The 14135-nt window shown below is 41.0% G+C and overlaps 1 protein-coding gene across 2 annotated transcripts; it reads left to right on the top strand.

Moving 5' to 3' along the window:
- Positions 1-3615: 3615 nt before the first annotated feature.
- MTX3 (metaxin 3) lies at positions 3616-13326 on the top strand. Of its 2 annotated transcripts, none has more exons than XM_058044099.1 (9): positions 3616-3716; positions 4153-4222; positions 5670-5746; positions 7100-7192; positions 8213-8395; positions 8533-8609; positions 9458-9615; positions 10011-10099; positions 11453-13326. In XM_058044099.1, the coding sequence occupies exons 1-9, from the start codon at positions 3636-3638 to the stop codon at positions 11561-11563; spliced, it is 939 nt and encodes a 312-aa protein (XP_057900082.1). In that variant the 5' UTR covers positions 3616-3635; the 3' UTR covers positions 11564-13326. The 2 variants fall into 2 exon arrangements, with proteins under 2 accessions (XP_057900082.1, XP_057900081.1); XM_058044098.1 differs by having other exon boundaries at positions 11427-13326.
- Positions 13327-14135: the final 809 nt, after the last annotated feature.

The raw sequence follows: 14135 nt of genomic DNA, 5'->3' as shown, positions 1-14135 counted from the left end.
ATTTTGACAAAGTGGAAAGTTTATCTGCTGTCTGGAAGGGACTACTTGACCTTTTAATCAACATTTTCAATAAAAACAATGGAATACTAGCAATTCCCTTTTCAGTCCTCTGTATTCTCTGAAACACAAACTCCAGTTTAAATTACTGGAGGTTAAATAAGAAGCAAGAATAAAAACATGATTAATCAATTGTGTTTCCAAGAAACTTTCATAATGTCAGTTACATTTCGTCAGGAAGTCATAAGTATGTGACTGTAATTTTTGAATAGCATCTGCAAGAAAACCTGAATCACTATAATGTTTGACCTGATTATGTAATTTGATAAGATTTTAAGCATACAGAATACAGAGAAGCTGCAAACATTACAGATTTTGTTTTACAGAAGTGTCTGTAACTTGTTCAAATTCCAAATAATGGGGTAAGGGAAATAGAAAAGAACCCTGCTGCTTAATTCACCTTACATGTTTTGTTCCTAATATGCATCAGGAGACTCACTGTTTTCATGGAACTATATGGATTATTAAATATCAGGATTCATGGGCAATTAAGATATAGAAATCTTAAGGCAAGTGAAGTATCAGCTCTAAAACACATCCTTTCACATTTATGTCAACACTCCTGGTTTTGATCCTGCTTCATTTAAAAAAAATGCTGGTTTCAAGGGTTTCAAATTTCAAAGACAGATTTCAAAAGAATTTTTGCTTTTCTAAAACACAAATTGAAGCTCCATTTTTTCAAGTCAAGTCATATATTCATCTTCAATGCACTTATTTACTTTTCATTTACACTGCTAGGAATTCCACTTAGGCAACCAAGAGGAAAAAGTTCCTGACATGGGGGAGGGAAGGTAGAGATTGCCTCTTTTTTTTATCTTTGTTCCAGACTCCACAACAACACAGAGATAAACTGGGCCTGAAGGCAATGCAAAGTTTACTTGCCTATTTACCTCCTAAGCCTTCTTTCAGCCTGCCTCAAAACAGCCATATGACAGAAAAGCTCATAGAATAGTTAGGTTTTTCTTAAAATTACACCTCTAAGTTCATCAAATCTAAACATCAACCAGCACCACCACCATATCCACCACTAAAACACGTCCTCAACATTTCCAGAAATGCTGAGGAAACTTTCCTGGGCAGCTTGCTTCAATGCTTGACAACCCTTTCAGTGAAGAAATTTTTCATAATATCTAATACAAACCTTCCCCAGCGCAATGCAACTTGAGGCCATTTTCTCTTATTCTAACATTGCTTACTTGGGAGAAAAAACTGAACCCCACCGATCTACAGTGTCCTTTCAAGTGCTTGTAGAGTGATAAGGTCCTCCCTGAGAATCCTTTTCTCCAAGCTAAACACTCCCAGCTCTCTCGCTCACTCCTCACAGGATTTGTCCTCCAGACCCTTCACCAGCTCCATTGCCTTTCTCTGGACTCACTCCAACACCAGAATGACCTTCCTGTAGTAAGGGCCAAAGCTGAACATAGCACTGGAGGTGTGTCCTCACCAGTGCCCAGCACAGGGGGACAATCCCTGCCCTGCTCCTGCTGCCCACAGCATTGCTGATCCAGGCCAGGATGCCATTGGCCTTCTTGGCCACCTGGGCACAGCCTGGCTCATGTCCAGCTGCTGTCACCAGCACCCCCAGCTCCTTTCCAGCCACTCTGCCCCAGCCTGTGGAGCTGCCTGGGGTTGTTGTGACCCAAGGGCAGGACCCAGCACTGGGCCTTGTTGAACCTCTCACCATTGGCCTCAGCCATGATCCAGCCTGCCCAGATCCCTCTGCAGAGCCTCCCTGCCCTCCAGCAGATCAGCACTCCCACCCAGCTTGGTGTCACCTGTGAACTGATTGAGGGTGCACTTGATCCCCTTGTCCAGGTCATCAAAATCAATAAAGATACTAAAAGGGGCTGATATAACTATTGAGCCCTTTGTAAAATACTCCTTATGGAAACAGATCTTTGGGATCACAGCTGCCAGCATCCACAATTCCCTTTCAGAGCTTTGCATCTCAGTTCACATGGTGAAAGGACCAAAGCAAAGTACTTGGACAGACTGGGAAGTTAGCTAGTGCCTGTAGGGAGGAAAAGACATTAAAAATATCCTTAGAATATATATCTTAAATAAGTCTTTAGAAGGAAAAATGTAATATAACAATTTTAAAAAATTGTTTATGTTAATATTGCCAGTGGTATAGTTTTATGAGGGAAAAAATGGGCATGTATTTTTTCTCCCATGTTCCTCATAAATGGAGCAGAATGATCTCAGATCTGTGGCATAAATTTTCATCACACTTTCTTCGACAAATTTCAAGTGAATCTGAAATTGTGGATCTAGGAAGGTGAAATGAAAAATGAAGTTTTTTCTTACTCTCCTTATGTGTAGAAGACCTAAATAAGGATGGTCAGTGCAGAGTTGTTTTTTTTGGTCAGCGTGTGGTATTTTTTCATTTTGTGGGAAGGATGGAAACTTGACTTAGCATTTAGAGACGTGCTGTGGCACGTCTGCACAGCTCTGGAATAAACAGCTGACAACTTGATGCCTCTAAAGCTCTGTAGTTAAAACCACACTGAATGGTTATCATTATAACCTGGTCAAAACTGCTAACGTACGACCAGAGCTCCTTGTTTTCTAGTGCCAAGCTGCTCATGGCTGCTTATCACTGTTGATTGAGAATCACAATCTTTTCTTTTGCTCCTACGAAAAGTCACACCTCTGTGTGCAGTGTCCGGGTTGGAGGGTGAGGGTTCAGACTGACAGTACCAAAAGCATTTCAAGAGGACTATGGCTGCTGCATTTCCCCACAGGATCACAGGTACCGGCCACCCGCGTCCCTTCCCAAGAGACTGACCCCCATCTGGATACCACCTGAAACGACCTTGTTCCCTGGGAGGGGTTGGCCTCTTCTCCCAGCCTAGTGACAGGACAAGAGGACGTAGTTTTCAATTCAAGGACATTGAGGTGCTGGAGCAAGTCCAGAGAAGCGCAACAGAGCTGAGAACGGCTCTGAAGCACAAGTCCTGTGGGGAGGGGCTGAGAGAGCCGAGTTTGTTTTGCCTGGTGGAAAGGAGGCGCCTCGGGGAAGACATTTACTGCTTTTTTCATTACCTCCTTTCCTCCAGGCAGGGGTTGTCCTTCTGGGAAGGGACATGGGTAGTATGAGGACATAGCCTTAAGTTACTATGCCAGGGGAGCTTTGGGCTGGACATTAGGAAGAACTTCCTCACAGAAGGGGTGATTAGACACTAGAATGGGCTGCCCAGGGAGGTGGTGGAGTCACCACCCCTAGAGGTGTTCAAGGAAAACCCGGATGTGCCACTTGGTGCCATGGTCTGGTTGACACGGTGTTCGGCCACAAGTTGGTCGCGATCATCTCAGAGGCCTTCTCCAACCCAGTTGATTCGGTGACTCGGCGCCCCGAGCGCGGGTGGCAGATCCCGGGAGCAGGAGCCCGGGCGGCGGCAGTTCCCAGGAGCAGGAGCCCGTGCAGCGGGGCATCCCGGGAGCAGGAGCCCGGGCGGCGGCAGTCTCTCCGGGCGGCGCTCCCAGCCCTCCGCGGGCCCCGCGCGCGGCCGCGGGCGCTCTGGCGCCGCCATGCGGGGGGAGCGGCGCCGCGCTGCCCTGTCGGCGCGGCGGACAAGATGGCGGCTCCCATGGAGCTGAGCTGCTGGGGAGGAGACTGGGGGCTGCCGTCCCTGCACCCGGAGTCTCTCACCGTCATGGTAACGGGCGGCGGCCACCGTCCGGCCCGGGAGGGAGGGAGCGCCGGCGCCCCGGGGCTTGCCCGCCGCTCGCACGGACGTCCGCGGGGCTCCTTCTTGCCTCGGGAGAGGCCGGGGGTGGGAGGCGGGAGGTTGGGCCCGCGGTGCGCGCCTGGCTCGTTCCCCGCGGGAGACGCGAGCAACGCTGCCGCCCTTCCCGGGGGCGCCGAGCCCTTCCCGGCGGCGCTGCCGCCCTTCCCGGGGACAGCGGGGCCTCTGCCCAGCATTCCCTGGAGTCTCCTCAGGGCAATGAAGCCCAGCCGAAAACCGTCGCGCACCTGCTGGTGGTTGGTCCTCAGTGCACGAAGGTGTTTAACACAACTTCTGAAGCCCTGTTTTACGCTTTTCTTACACATTGTGACAGGTTTTCTTCCCTGCCTTCCAATCTTTATTGCAGGCTTACGCCAAATTTTCTGGTGCTCCCCTGACAGTGAATACTATAAATAAGTCCTGGAGAACTCCGAAAGGTACCATTTTTGCAGCCTTTATTGCTCTAATCACAGCCGTGTTATAAATGTAGGTCCTAGTTTCTGTGTTTGCATTGGGCTTGTATTCATGAATGCAGTCTCCCCCAACTGAATGACTTCACAGGATTAAGTGTGATGAATTTGAGAGAATGAAATAATGGAAGTCATAAATAAAGTGCTCCAGAGGACAGTTTATTAAAATATGTATGGGTGAGGCAACAGACTGTTCACAAAGCCGTAATGCCGAGTACATAACTGTTTCATTCAGGCAGTCTGAGTTGATGGTGTAGTGAAAGCAAATTTGTAAGCGTTTTGCACTCTGCATATTTATGAAGGTAGTAACTAGACGTGTATGGAAGAGCTGTTTAATTACCCATAGCTTAATTAGTTGGTACAGGTGGAAATGGAATGTGAGCCTCAGCACAGTTACACTAGCTGGGATGTTTGGTATCATGTTGAATTAGAGGGTTTGACTGAGAAAAGGTGAAGGTAAGCTGTCAGAGAGGACTTCTTTGTTTTGGATGCTTCATTCATTGCTTATTTGTTTGCTCAGCAGTTATTGTCTTGGTGTATTTAAGAAAGATAAAATCACTGCAGGGTTAATGTCACTTAGACTTAACCACATTAATCAGTGCAGGCAATACTGTATTCATGCAGAAGTTGAGCCTTTGGTTCTTGGTTTTCAGTGTGTTGTTTCCTGTTAGGGGAAAATACCAAGAACTAGCTGGGTGGACTTGTAGAAATTTGGGGGCTATCTTCATAAGGAAAATACATAAAATCAGTTAAGAAAGCAGTTTAAATAGTAATTGTTGGTGATAATTGATAATTTAATAGTATTTAGCACTGTCCCATTGGGCTCATTCTGGCAGTTCTGTTGTGAATGTGCCGTAAGGTAGACCCTGTTACGGAGACTTTGCACTCTATAGACTTTGATCTGCAATCTTATAACTAAAGGCTGTCCAGTCAGCTTCTTGCAAAAGGGAAGTACTTAGTTCTTTTAGTAATTCGTGGTTATGCAGTGGTAGCTTGGGCATTGTTTCTAGCAAGGACAGAGGAAAAAAGGTGGTTAAAATATATTTGGAGGAGAAGGACAGAGGAAAATTGAAAAGAGGCTCAGAGTGGATGAATTCAGAGGGCAGTTGGACTGAGCTGGAATTTCTGTCTTAAGATGAACATCTGAAATCCGGACAAGTAGCCTGGTTTTTAAGGTATTGGATACCTAGCAAAAAACATTGGCTTCGTCTGATTTGATGTTGCCCTTTTTAATGTTTTTTATTAGTAAAGTATTTGTTACCTTTTAGGAACTCTCCTGCTGTGTAAAATTTTATGTTTACATGTTAGAAAAATGAGAGCATGCTACTGAGAAAAGGAAAGTACATAGCATGACTGATTGCTTTCTAGTTAGAAGTCATCTGTACAAATCAACTGTATTATTTATGCCTTCTAGGAGATCTGCCAGTCCTGGTATCAGAAGACACTGTTATTTCTCAGCCAGCAAAAATACTAAACTTTTTAAGAAAACAGGTAGGTCTCTTTCAAAAAGATTTGTTTTCCCTGACTCGCAGTGACTCTTTCATGTCTCCTCTGTACACTGATACAGGCTTCCAAAAACCTGGAGTTTAGTTCAGACTCAGTGCTTTTATTTTTCTCATGCAGGCATGAGAATTGCAAAATGGTGGACAAGAATTTGCTGTTTAAAAGTCTTATCATTAGTTGTGTGAAAGATTTAAAAATAAGAATGAAAAAAAAATTGCAAAGGACAACAATCTGTCTCTAATTGAGCAGTTTCTTACTGATCACCCTGCTTGTAATTATAACGTTTTCAATGTCATTATGACTTTGCAGACCTAGGATATCATAGTTTAGTTAATAGTTTAAATAGGTCATTTCTCAGTGCTCTTTTTTTATTTGAAAGATAATATATACAGCATTGATTTAGTCTATGTATTTTTTCTATAGGTTGTAACAGAAAAAGGTCTGCAGGCATTTTTTGATGCACACCAGGTTATGGACTCTTGCTTGCCTTTTGTAGGATTCTTAATGTTTTGTACACAAAGAATAAAACTGTACAGTTTCTTCTTTTCACAAAGTATAAAGATACCTAATAAACCATGGCGTCATGTTTTTATTCCCAAGATGGTCCTGTAGCCCACTATTCTGCTTTTACATTAGAAATGCAGTTCCTGTGTGGTCATATGATCTGATGAGTGCCATGTTGGTGAAACTTCAAATTTTTGCGGGGGGGGGGGGAAAGCCCTTGTTTATGTTAAAGTATAACAATTGTATGCTTTCTTTTCAGATGTTCAAGTGTCAGCACTGGCCCTTTGTTTATAAATTAATGAAGCAATCTAATCACTCTCCCCCCTCCCCCAATTTTTCAATCCTTGTAATGTATCTTAGAAGAATTCACTGTTAGAATTAAAAGTTCAGTCAGTAATTGCGTTAATTTTGCTCTATATTTGCTCCCTTACATTGTTACCATCCAATTTCTTAACTTCTGAATGTTCATTTAAAGCAAAATATGGGAATGCATGCTTACACCTTCTGAAGTATCAGATGCTTCTTGAAAAATAACAGAGGAGATTTACCAGAGGTTTGCTACATCCCTCAGTATTGAAAAATTGCCTCTGTATCGCTGGACATTTGTTTGGAAAACAATTGAAAGGAGACACAAGAATTATTTTGGAAATAGGGGGCCCAAAGCTCTAGGAATGGGAAGGTGGATAAGCAAGAGGAAAATTCTATTGAGTGCATGCTTTCTGTTCCAAAAATTGTACATATATTTACTGCCTTTAAAAGGTGTTAAGTTTAAAGTAACTTTCCATGATAATGTTTTTTGAAAGTTCATCGTGAGTCTATTTTTTTTTTAAATTATAGAAATACAATGCTGATTATGATTTGTCTGCAAAACAAGGAGCTGATACACTGGCATATATTGCATTACTTGAAGAGAAATTGCTTCCTGCTCTGGTAAATATTAATAAATACTTTGTAATGGTCCAAATACTTGGAATTGAATACTGTCAGAGGTGCCCCGTGTGAGAGCCACAGCACTGGCTGGAACATAGTTGTTTTGTTAGTCTGTTTTTTGGAATTACTGCCTACCAGCTTTTGAAAAGGAAATAAATGTGTGTTTGTGGAGTGTCGAGTAATAATAGTAGATTTATGAAAGACATTTAAAAGGACACTTACTTAGGGTTTTTTTTCCTGTTGGTGTTTGGGGAACAGTATCCTGAAAACACCTTATTGTGCCCATTTTTTGGTTCATTTGATTTTCTGAAAAACTTTTAATTAAGATGTGTCTGATATGAGACACACACCTGAAAGCCTTTTGAACTATTGAGTTAAAACTTCTAATAAATTAAAATGCCCATAACTAGTTAAATTTTTCAGTTCTGAATAAATACATGGACATTTGCCCTCACCATTTCAGTGTAATTACATTAGAGCTGTAAGACTCACAGATACTGATTCTCTTGAATGACTTTGGCTTCAGTTTGTACAGTGAAAAATACTCTGTCCAGATGGTATCATGAGCTAGCCTTTTCAGCTGACCTTGGTTTCAAATTCATAATTCTGTAGTATCTTGTATTTTAATATTTATATAAAATTTCAAAACCAAATTCCAGGAAGTTCAAACCTATTGCTTTATGTCTCTGTATGCAACTCTTTTGCAATATATTTTCAGTTTACTCTGTGTGTGTGTGTACGTATCTGTACATACATAGTGCATATGTAATTTTATGCAGCTGCATATAGATCTCTGTAATATCTTTGGTGTTTTTCTTTATTTGGAAGATAATTATTTCCTTACTCGTGTAATCCTGCACTCAGAGGATTAGTATATTCCTCTACAGAGCTTGATAGCCTTAAATTACAGTAATTCCTTGTTCTTCTGCTTTTCTGAGAGAGGTCTTGCATATCAGGTGTCATGAGATGTCTACTCATGACATTCAAATTCCAGTTACATTTTTCCTTGTGTTGATACAGCTGCACACTTTTTGGATTGAGGCTGAAAATTACTGCAGTGTGACTAAGCCATGGTTTGCCTCAAGGATTGCCTTCCCACTGAGTTTGTATCTGCCTGGAAAGATGTCCAGGGAAGCGCTGAACAGGATCTTGTTGACCAAGGGAGGCCCTCCACTCTACAGTCTCACTGAAGTGGAAGCACAGGTATGAGTTGTGCAGTAAGGAATTCGTAAGTTGGTTCTGTCAAAGACAAGAACTTTAACAATTTAGCACACTGTTAAACGATTAATGGTGCTGGGCATACCAGCATGGCTACACCTAGGGCTTTTGTGTCTCATCAGATATACAGAGATGCCAAGGAGTGCCTGAATCTCCTGTCGAAGAGATTGGGAACATCTCAGTTTTTCTTTGGAGATACGTGAGTGTGATTTTTTTAAAAATTATTTTGGTGAATGAGTAATGAAAAAAGTACCACACCACTCTATGAACACTTGAGCTTTTTCTTTTGTTTTTAACCAGCCAGAATGTTAGAAGTGCTTCCCAGTAGTTTTATGTCTCATAGTCTGCTTTTCAGATGAAACTGAATGAGCAAACAGGGCACAAATGAGGTGGTCAGACTGAGTCAATGTGATGTCTCTCTTATCCTGCTTCGTTCCACAGAGAAGGAAGTGCTTCCCATAGCGGTTAAGAAAATGTGAGGTGCAGTGGAGAACCCTTTCCTAGCTACCGAATGTCTCCTCCTGGCTTTGTATGTAAGAAAAAAGCTTTAGGCTGAGGTGCTACTACTGCCGTCATGGGACGAGGGCATAGGTCCAGGAACACTTTTCCTGTTTATGTGTGCAGAGCAGGAAGCAGATAGGGCTAGCAACATAGAGCCAACAGGTCCTGAAAAGCATGATCTCTTCTTTAGCAATTGAAGTTTAGCAGTTGATCCTCCATAAGGGAGAGATCCTGGTCCCCTGGTGCCCTGCATGAGTTTTATGGTGCCAGAAAGGTGTTTTAGAGGGGCTTGCTCATCAGCGTGTGGGATAGCGTAACTGTGTTGTGATGCTGACGTTACTGTCTCAGCTTGTCAGCATGTCTCTAGTTAAGAGATAGTGAAAGGAGTAGATACAAAGCATTTACCAGGTTGATTGGCAAAGGTGGAATGACAGAAGGACTGACTATATTCTCTCCTGAGTGGTATTTGATATACATGGAAAACTAGGTTGTAAAAGTCATAGAAGTCTTAAGTCACTTCAGTGTTTTCTTGTGTCACTCTTTTAGGCCTACTACCTTGGATGCCTTTGTGTTTGGTTTCCTTGCACCAATTTATAAAGTGTGCTTCCCAAGGGTACATTTGCAAGAACATTTGAAACAGCTTCCCAATCTGTGCCGATTTTGTGATGATATTTTAACTTGCTACTTCAGGTTAACTGTCTCAGGTAAGTTGTGTTTCTTTTCTCCTTTTTGTCACCTGTACTCATATTGGGATTAGTACTCCAGGATTCCACCTGTGAACCAAGGCAGATTAGATTTCATGTATTTTATGCTAGACTTTCTGTGGGGAAATGAAGAAACTTCTAAAGTTGGGCAGAAAGGATTCAAAATTAAAAGCAAGTGTTAATACTCAGTTTTAGATTCTGTCAAGCATTGGCAAAATGTTATGGCTCATGCTTAGTAGTTCTTATTTTCTCACATGGAATGGCTTTTACACTTAAATTCTTCTTTGCATTAAAATACTGCATGAATTCTCTTCAATGTGACTTTATTTTTTAAGAATTTTAAAAGCTTCTGTAAATACTTTTTCACTCTTCATCTTTCTGCCTTCACTCTCCAGGCCATTCTCCAGCTGGACAGGATACAGCAGATGCTAATCTGCAGAAACTCACACAGCTTGTAAATAAGGAATCCAACTTGATTGAAAAGGTTACTTTTGCTTCAGTATCTTTAATTTTACTGCTTTGTTGTGGTTACTTGTTCACAGATATCCTTGCATGGCAATTGCAACTGTACAGTGGACTTTTTTTTAATTACTTCTTTTCTAGTGAGTTTGTAGAGAGTCGGGAAGAATATTACATCATTTGGAAGGAGGAATTAATGAAGCCTTGCACTAAAAAGTATTTTTAATACAACCAAAAGAACATTGTCTTGCAGGTGTGCACACCAACAGAGGAGTGGTATCTTTCTGCAAGTGTACATTCAGCTAAGAAGGAAAATGTATTGGTCAAAACTCAGAAATGGTCCTGCAAATTAAGACTGATCACCAGCTTTTCTTGCTCCCAGCTGCATGCTGTAGTAACTACCCAGCAGTCACTCTTCTCCTGCTTGTTCTACATCTAGCTGTTTTTTCTTATGTTCTCTGTTTCTAAGGCTGTCACTCAGCACCTATCAAAAACTATACAACTTAACTGAAAAAAACTTGTGAAGAGTTAGCCTTTTCATGCAGATAGAGCACTCTAACTGAAAGGGTAGAAGGCATTTCTTCTGAGAAAGATCAGTATGTGAAATAGATCATTAACTGTCATCAGCTTTTGTAGCATTAGGTATTGATGCTTTTTCTGTCATTGAAGTGTGGCTGTGGAAGTTTTAAACAATGGGTTATGCAGACATTTGTCAGGCATGACTAAGGAAAATCTGATCCTGACTTGAAGGAATGGAGTAGACTAGACAGCCTCTGCAGATCTCCCCTGTACTTTTATTCTGTACCAACTAAACCTTTTCAGACCACATAGGGCATTAGAGTGACTTCCTATGAAAATATAAATTGTTTATATCCAGAGATTAATTTTAATCTGTCTTTGAAAAGGTCTTATCACAAGTGCTTTATTCTGTACTTTTTGAAATGTGTAACTAAATACAAATTCATTCGGCATCTCCAGAACATTTCTGATTTCAAAAGATTTATTCTTGCATGCTGGTGAATATGCAGAAGCATCCATTGTTAGCGGTTTGACTCTTGATCTGCCTTCTCAGCATTTGGTTATTGTACAATATTTGACCTCTTAGAATTGGTGTTGCTTCCTTCAGTAATCTTGCCCAGATAACTTGAGCAGAAGCACATGCAGACGCCCTGGGTTGGATGCATGATATGTAAGGGAATGATTAGCAGCTCTAACACAAGCGTATATTTGGGAGTGGAAAGAAACCAAAGCAGCAGTTGCTGCTGGTCCTGACAGTAAACATACACCAACCAACCCAGTATTAATGATGACAAATAAGACTAATTGTACAATCTATATTCTGCTGTTGCCAGATCCAGCTCTCATTGTTTCTCTGCAGATGGACGACAACCTTCGCAAGAGTCCTCAGCATCCCCCTCGTAAGCTCACAACACTCAAGCTTGTTGCAGGAGGAGAAGAAAGCAGTCCAATGAGTCGTTTATCACCTTGACATCTCCTGTTGCCCATAAATGCGTGTTTTGTAACTCAGCTGACTGCCACCGTAGATCTTTTTTACACATGAATGTTTTGCAAGGGAAGAATCTGCTAATGGGTACAAGTAGAGAAGAACTACAGCTTTACAATCTTCTATCTACTTGTTCTTTTAAGAAATTGCATAGATCAGGCTGGCCACACACTACGCTGAAGCTAAGCTAAGCTAAATAAACCTTATTACTGCAGATGTTAACATGATTTTGTACAGCCTATTTTTGCCTTCAGCCTAGCAGAAATGTTTACCTAAAGTTAAGAATATGCTTATGGAATGTTCACTGTTACTTTATTTTGTGGGTTTTGATTTTACTGTAATCATGTTACTGTATGTGAGTGGGTATGCTCTTTGTCTAAAAAGGACAAAGTCCAGTTGCAAAGTCTGAAAAGACAAAATATTGCCATTCATGGCAACTGAGACATGAAATCAATGACAGGAACGTAAATATTTTTATTGTGCTTTAATGAATTTGGGATTTGTGTTTTATGGTTGTTTGTATCTTTGAAAATTTGTCATGTACTTTGAAGGGGATTATTGAAAAGCATGTGCGCTATGGGGATTAAAATGATGCACAGTGCTAACATTTCATAGTACCTCGAATTAGTCCTTTGTGAAACAGGCTTAACCTGTGCACAGAGTAATAACCACATGCTGCAAAATTGTTAAGTCAAAATCACAGAAAACTTGTAGTGAATGGAAACGTTTGATTAGTTGCTGTCAGGACAAGACTTAACTAGCAAATGAACTGCATCTATGGATTGAAAGGGACAGGTTAGGGCTGGATAAGAAAGCTGATGTAGGCTTTTAAATGTGTCACAAATGCCTCTTAATTAGTTTCATCTTTTTTTTAATAAGCACTACAGTTGATCCAAAAATTAACAAACAACTATCAAAATTTTTGTTATATGATCGGCTGTTTAGTTAAGAGCTCTTTTCTCTTTGCAAACTGTGGTATATTGCAGGGCATATTTATTCTGTTCAGTTACATTTTGACTTTAACAGAAGCCTTCCCAGTTCTAGAGACCCAAGCAATTCTGTTACAAGAGAGATGCTGTAATTTTTTACTGGCAAAGTACTGGCAGATACTTCACGAGTAGGTGTAAAGAAAATGAGACAAGGAGATTGGCCAAAGTGGCAGTGCTTCAGATATAGAATTCTGATAGCAGTATGTGTGGGATAACTGTTCTGGGGGGGATATTTTGTTGTTTTTCTGGCCAGATCGAGATGGTCTTTCAGCTTCACTTTGGCTACTAGTCATGTTTGAGATACACAGATAAATTACTTCCTATTTGTAAAGACAAGATGGTAGATTGTGTACATATTGTACCTTTGGACTTGATATGTAAGGAATGTAATATCTTTAACATTTCTTAATTGAAATGGGTTTCTAATGGGCACTTTAAAATACTGTTTAAGCTTCATGCTCTTACTAGAGTATTTGTTGCAGTGATTTGAAATTAATTTAGCTCATACTTATAACTGTATGAACTGACAGTCCATTACATGCAAAACTAATTTAAATGTTTAAAATTCATACTGCCTGTATCTTGACAAGATTTATGTGAGATCATGTCATGTAGCTTTCCAGAGCTTTTCTTTTACAAACACGGCTATGGAGAATATGCCTTAGTTTGTCGCTTTTGTGAATGCATACACTCAGCCTATAAAATCTCTTTGTAAAAAGGATTGTTATTCCAAGATTAAAATTCTGCATTTTTAGTGGACTTTTGGTAGAGTTTTTTGTGCTATATACATTGATTTTTTTGAGTGTTTTTCTTATTTCCTTGTAGAAAAGTTTTGTCTTGTCTGTTAAAAAAAACAACAAAAAAATGTTGCTGACTGCTAGGACAAGAAATTGAAGCATCTTGGCATATTCATGAGATCAGATTTTAAATTTTTATCACACCTCTTCAGTACCATTCCTTTCTTTCAACACAACTGCTTTTGGGAAAGGGAATGAGGAGCCACACATTTGCTGATCTTACTAAATGTGAGCTTTGGGCTGTGTGATTGAGCTAATCTGAAATTTTGGTAAACCAATGCTTACGGAACTTCATTCACTTGATGGCAGAGGACAACAGGGCTGGAGGTGAAAGCAAACATTGCCTGCAGTCGTGCACACCATCCCAGGCAAACAGTGACCTTGCAGAGCCATATACTTCCTTATTTCACTTTCTATCCAAGGTGAATTCAAGCCCAGACTCCTTGTCATCCCTGGCCTGGTAACTCAGGCTTGCCCATTAGTTTATTCTGGCATATTTTGTGTGCCTGAGTTCTGAAGCTGGGAGGTGAATGCTTTCCAGGGTGGGGTCAATTTGAGAAACTCTCTTCATCTGAAATAGTCAAAGCTGTTTCGCTAGGGGAGAAAGATGGCATTGAGGTGTGATTTGTCTCCTTAGAGCAAATACCTAACGATTGAGTCCTGGACATGTGCAGTTGTGCTCTGTGCAAAGGGAGCCCTGGCTGCCTAATGCTACCGTAAAATGAAAACCTGCTGTGGTGGTTGGCCTTTCCTCCACTGCTGAGCTGGTGG

The sequence above is a fragment of the Melospiza georgiana genome, chromosome Z (assembly GCF_028018845.1).
Source record: "Melospiza georgiana isolate bMelGeo1 chromosome Z, bMelGeo1.pri, whole genome shotgun sequence".
Classification (NCBI taxonomy): Eukaryota; Metazoa; Chordata; class Aves; order Passeriformes; family Passerellidae; genus Melospiza; species Melospiza georgiana.
This window is presented reverse-complemented; position numbering and strand designations above follow the sequence as displayed.

Excerpts from the sequence above, each read along its gene's own strand:
- MTX3 (XM_058044098.1), top strand. The coding sequence starts at position 3,636 with ATGGCGGCTCCCATGGAGCTGAGCTGCTGGGGAGGAGACTGGGGGCTG. Across the intron at positions 4,223-5,669 it reads GTCCTGGAGAACTCCGAAAG|GAGATCTGCCAGTCCTGGTA; the intron begins GTACCATTTTTG and ends TATGCCTTCTAG. Across the intron at positions 7,193-8,212 it reads AGAAATTGCTTCCTGCTCTG|CTGCACACTTTTTGGATTGA; the intron begins GTAAATATTAAT and ends GTGTTGATACAG.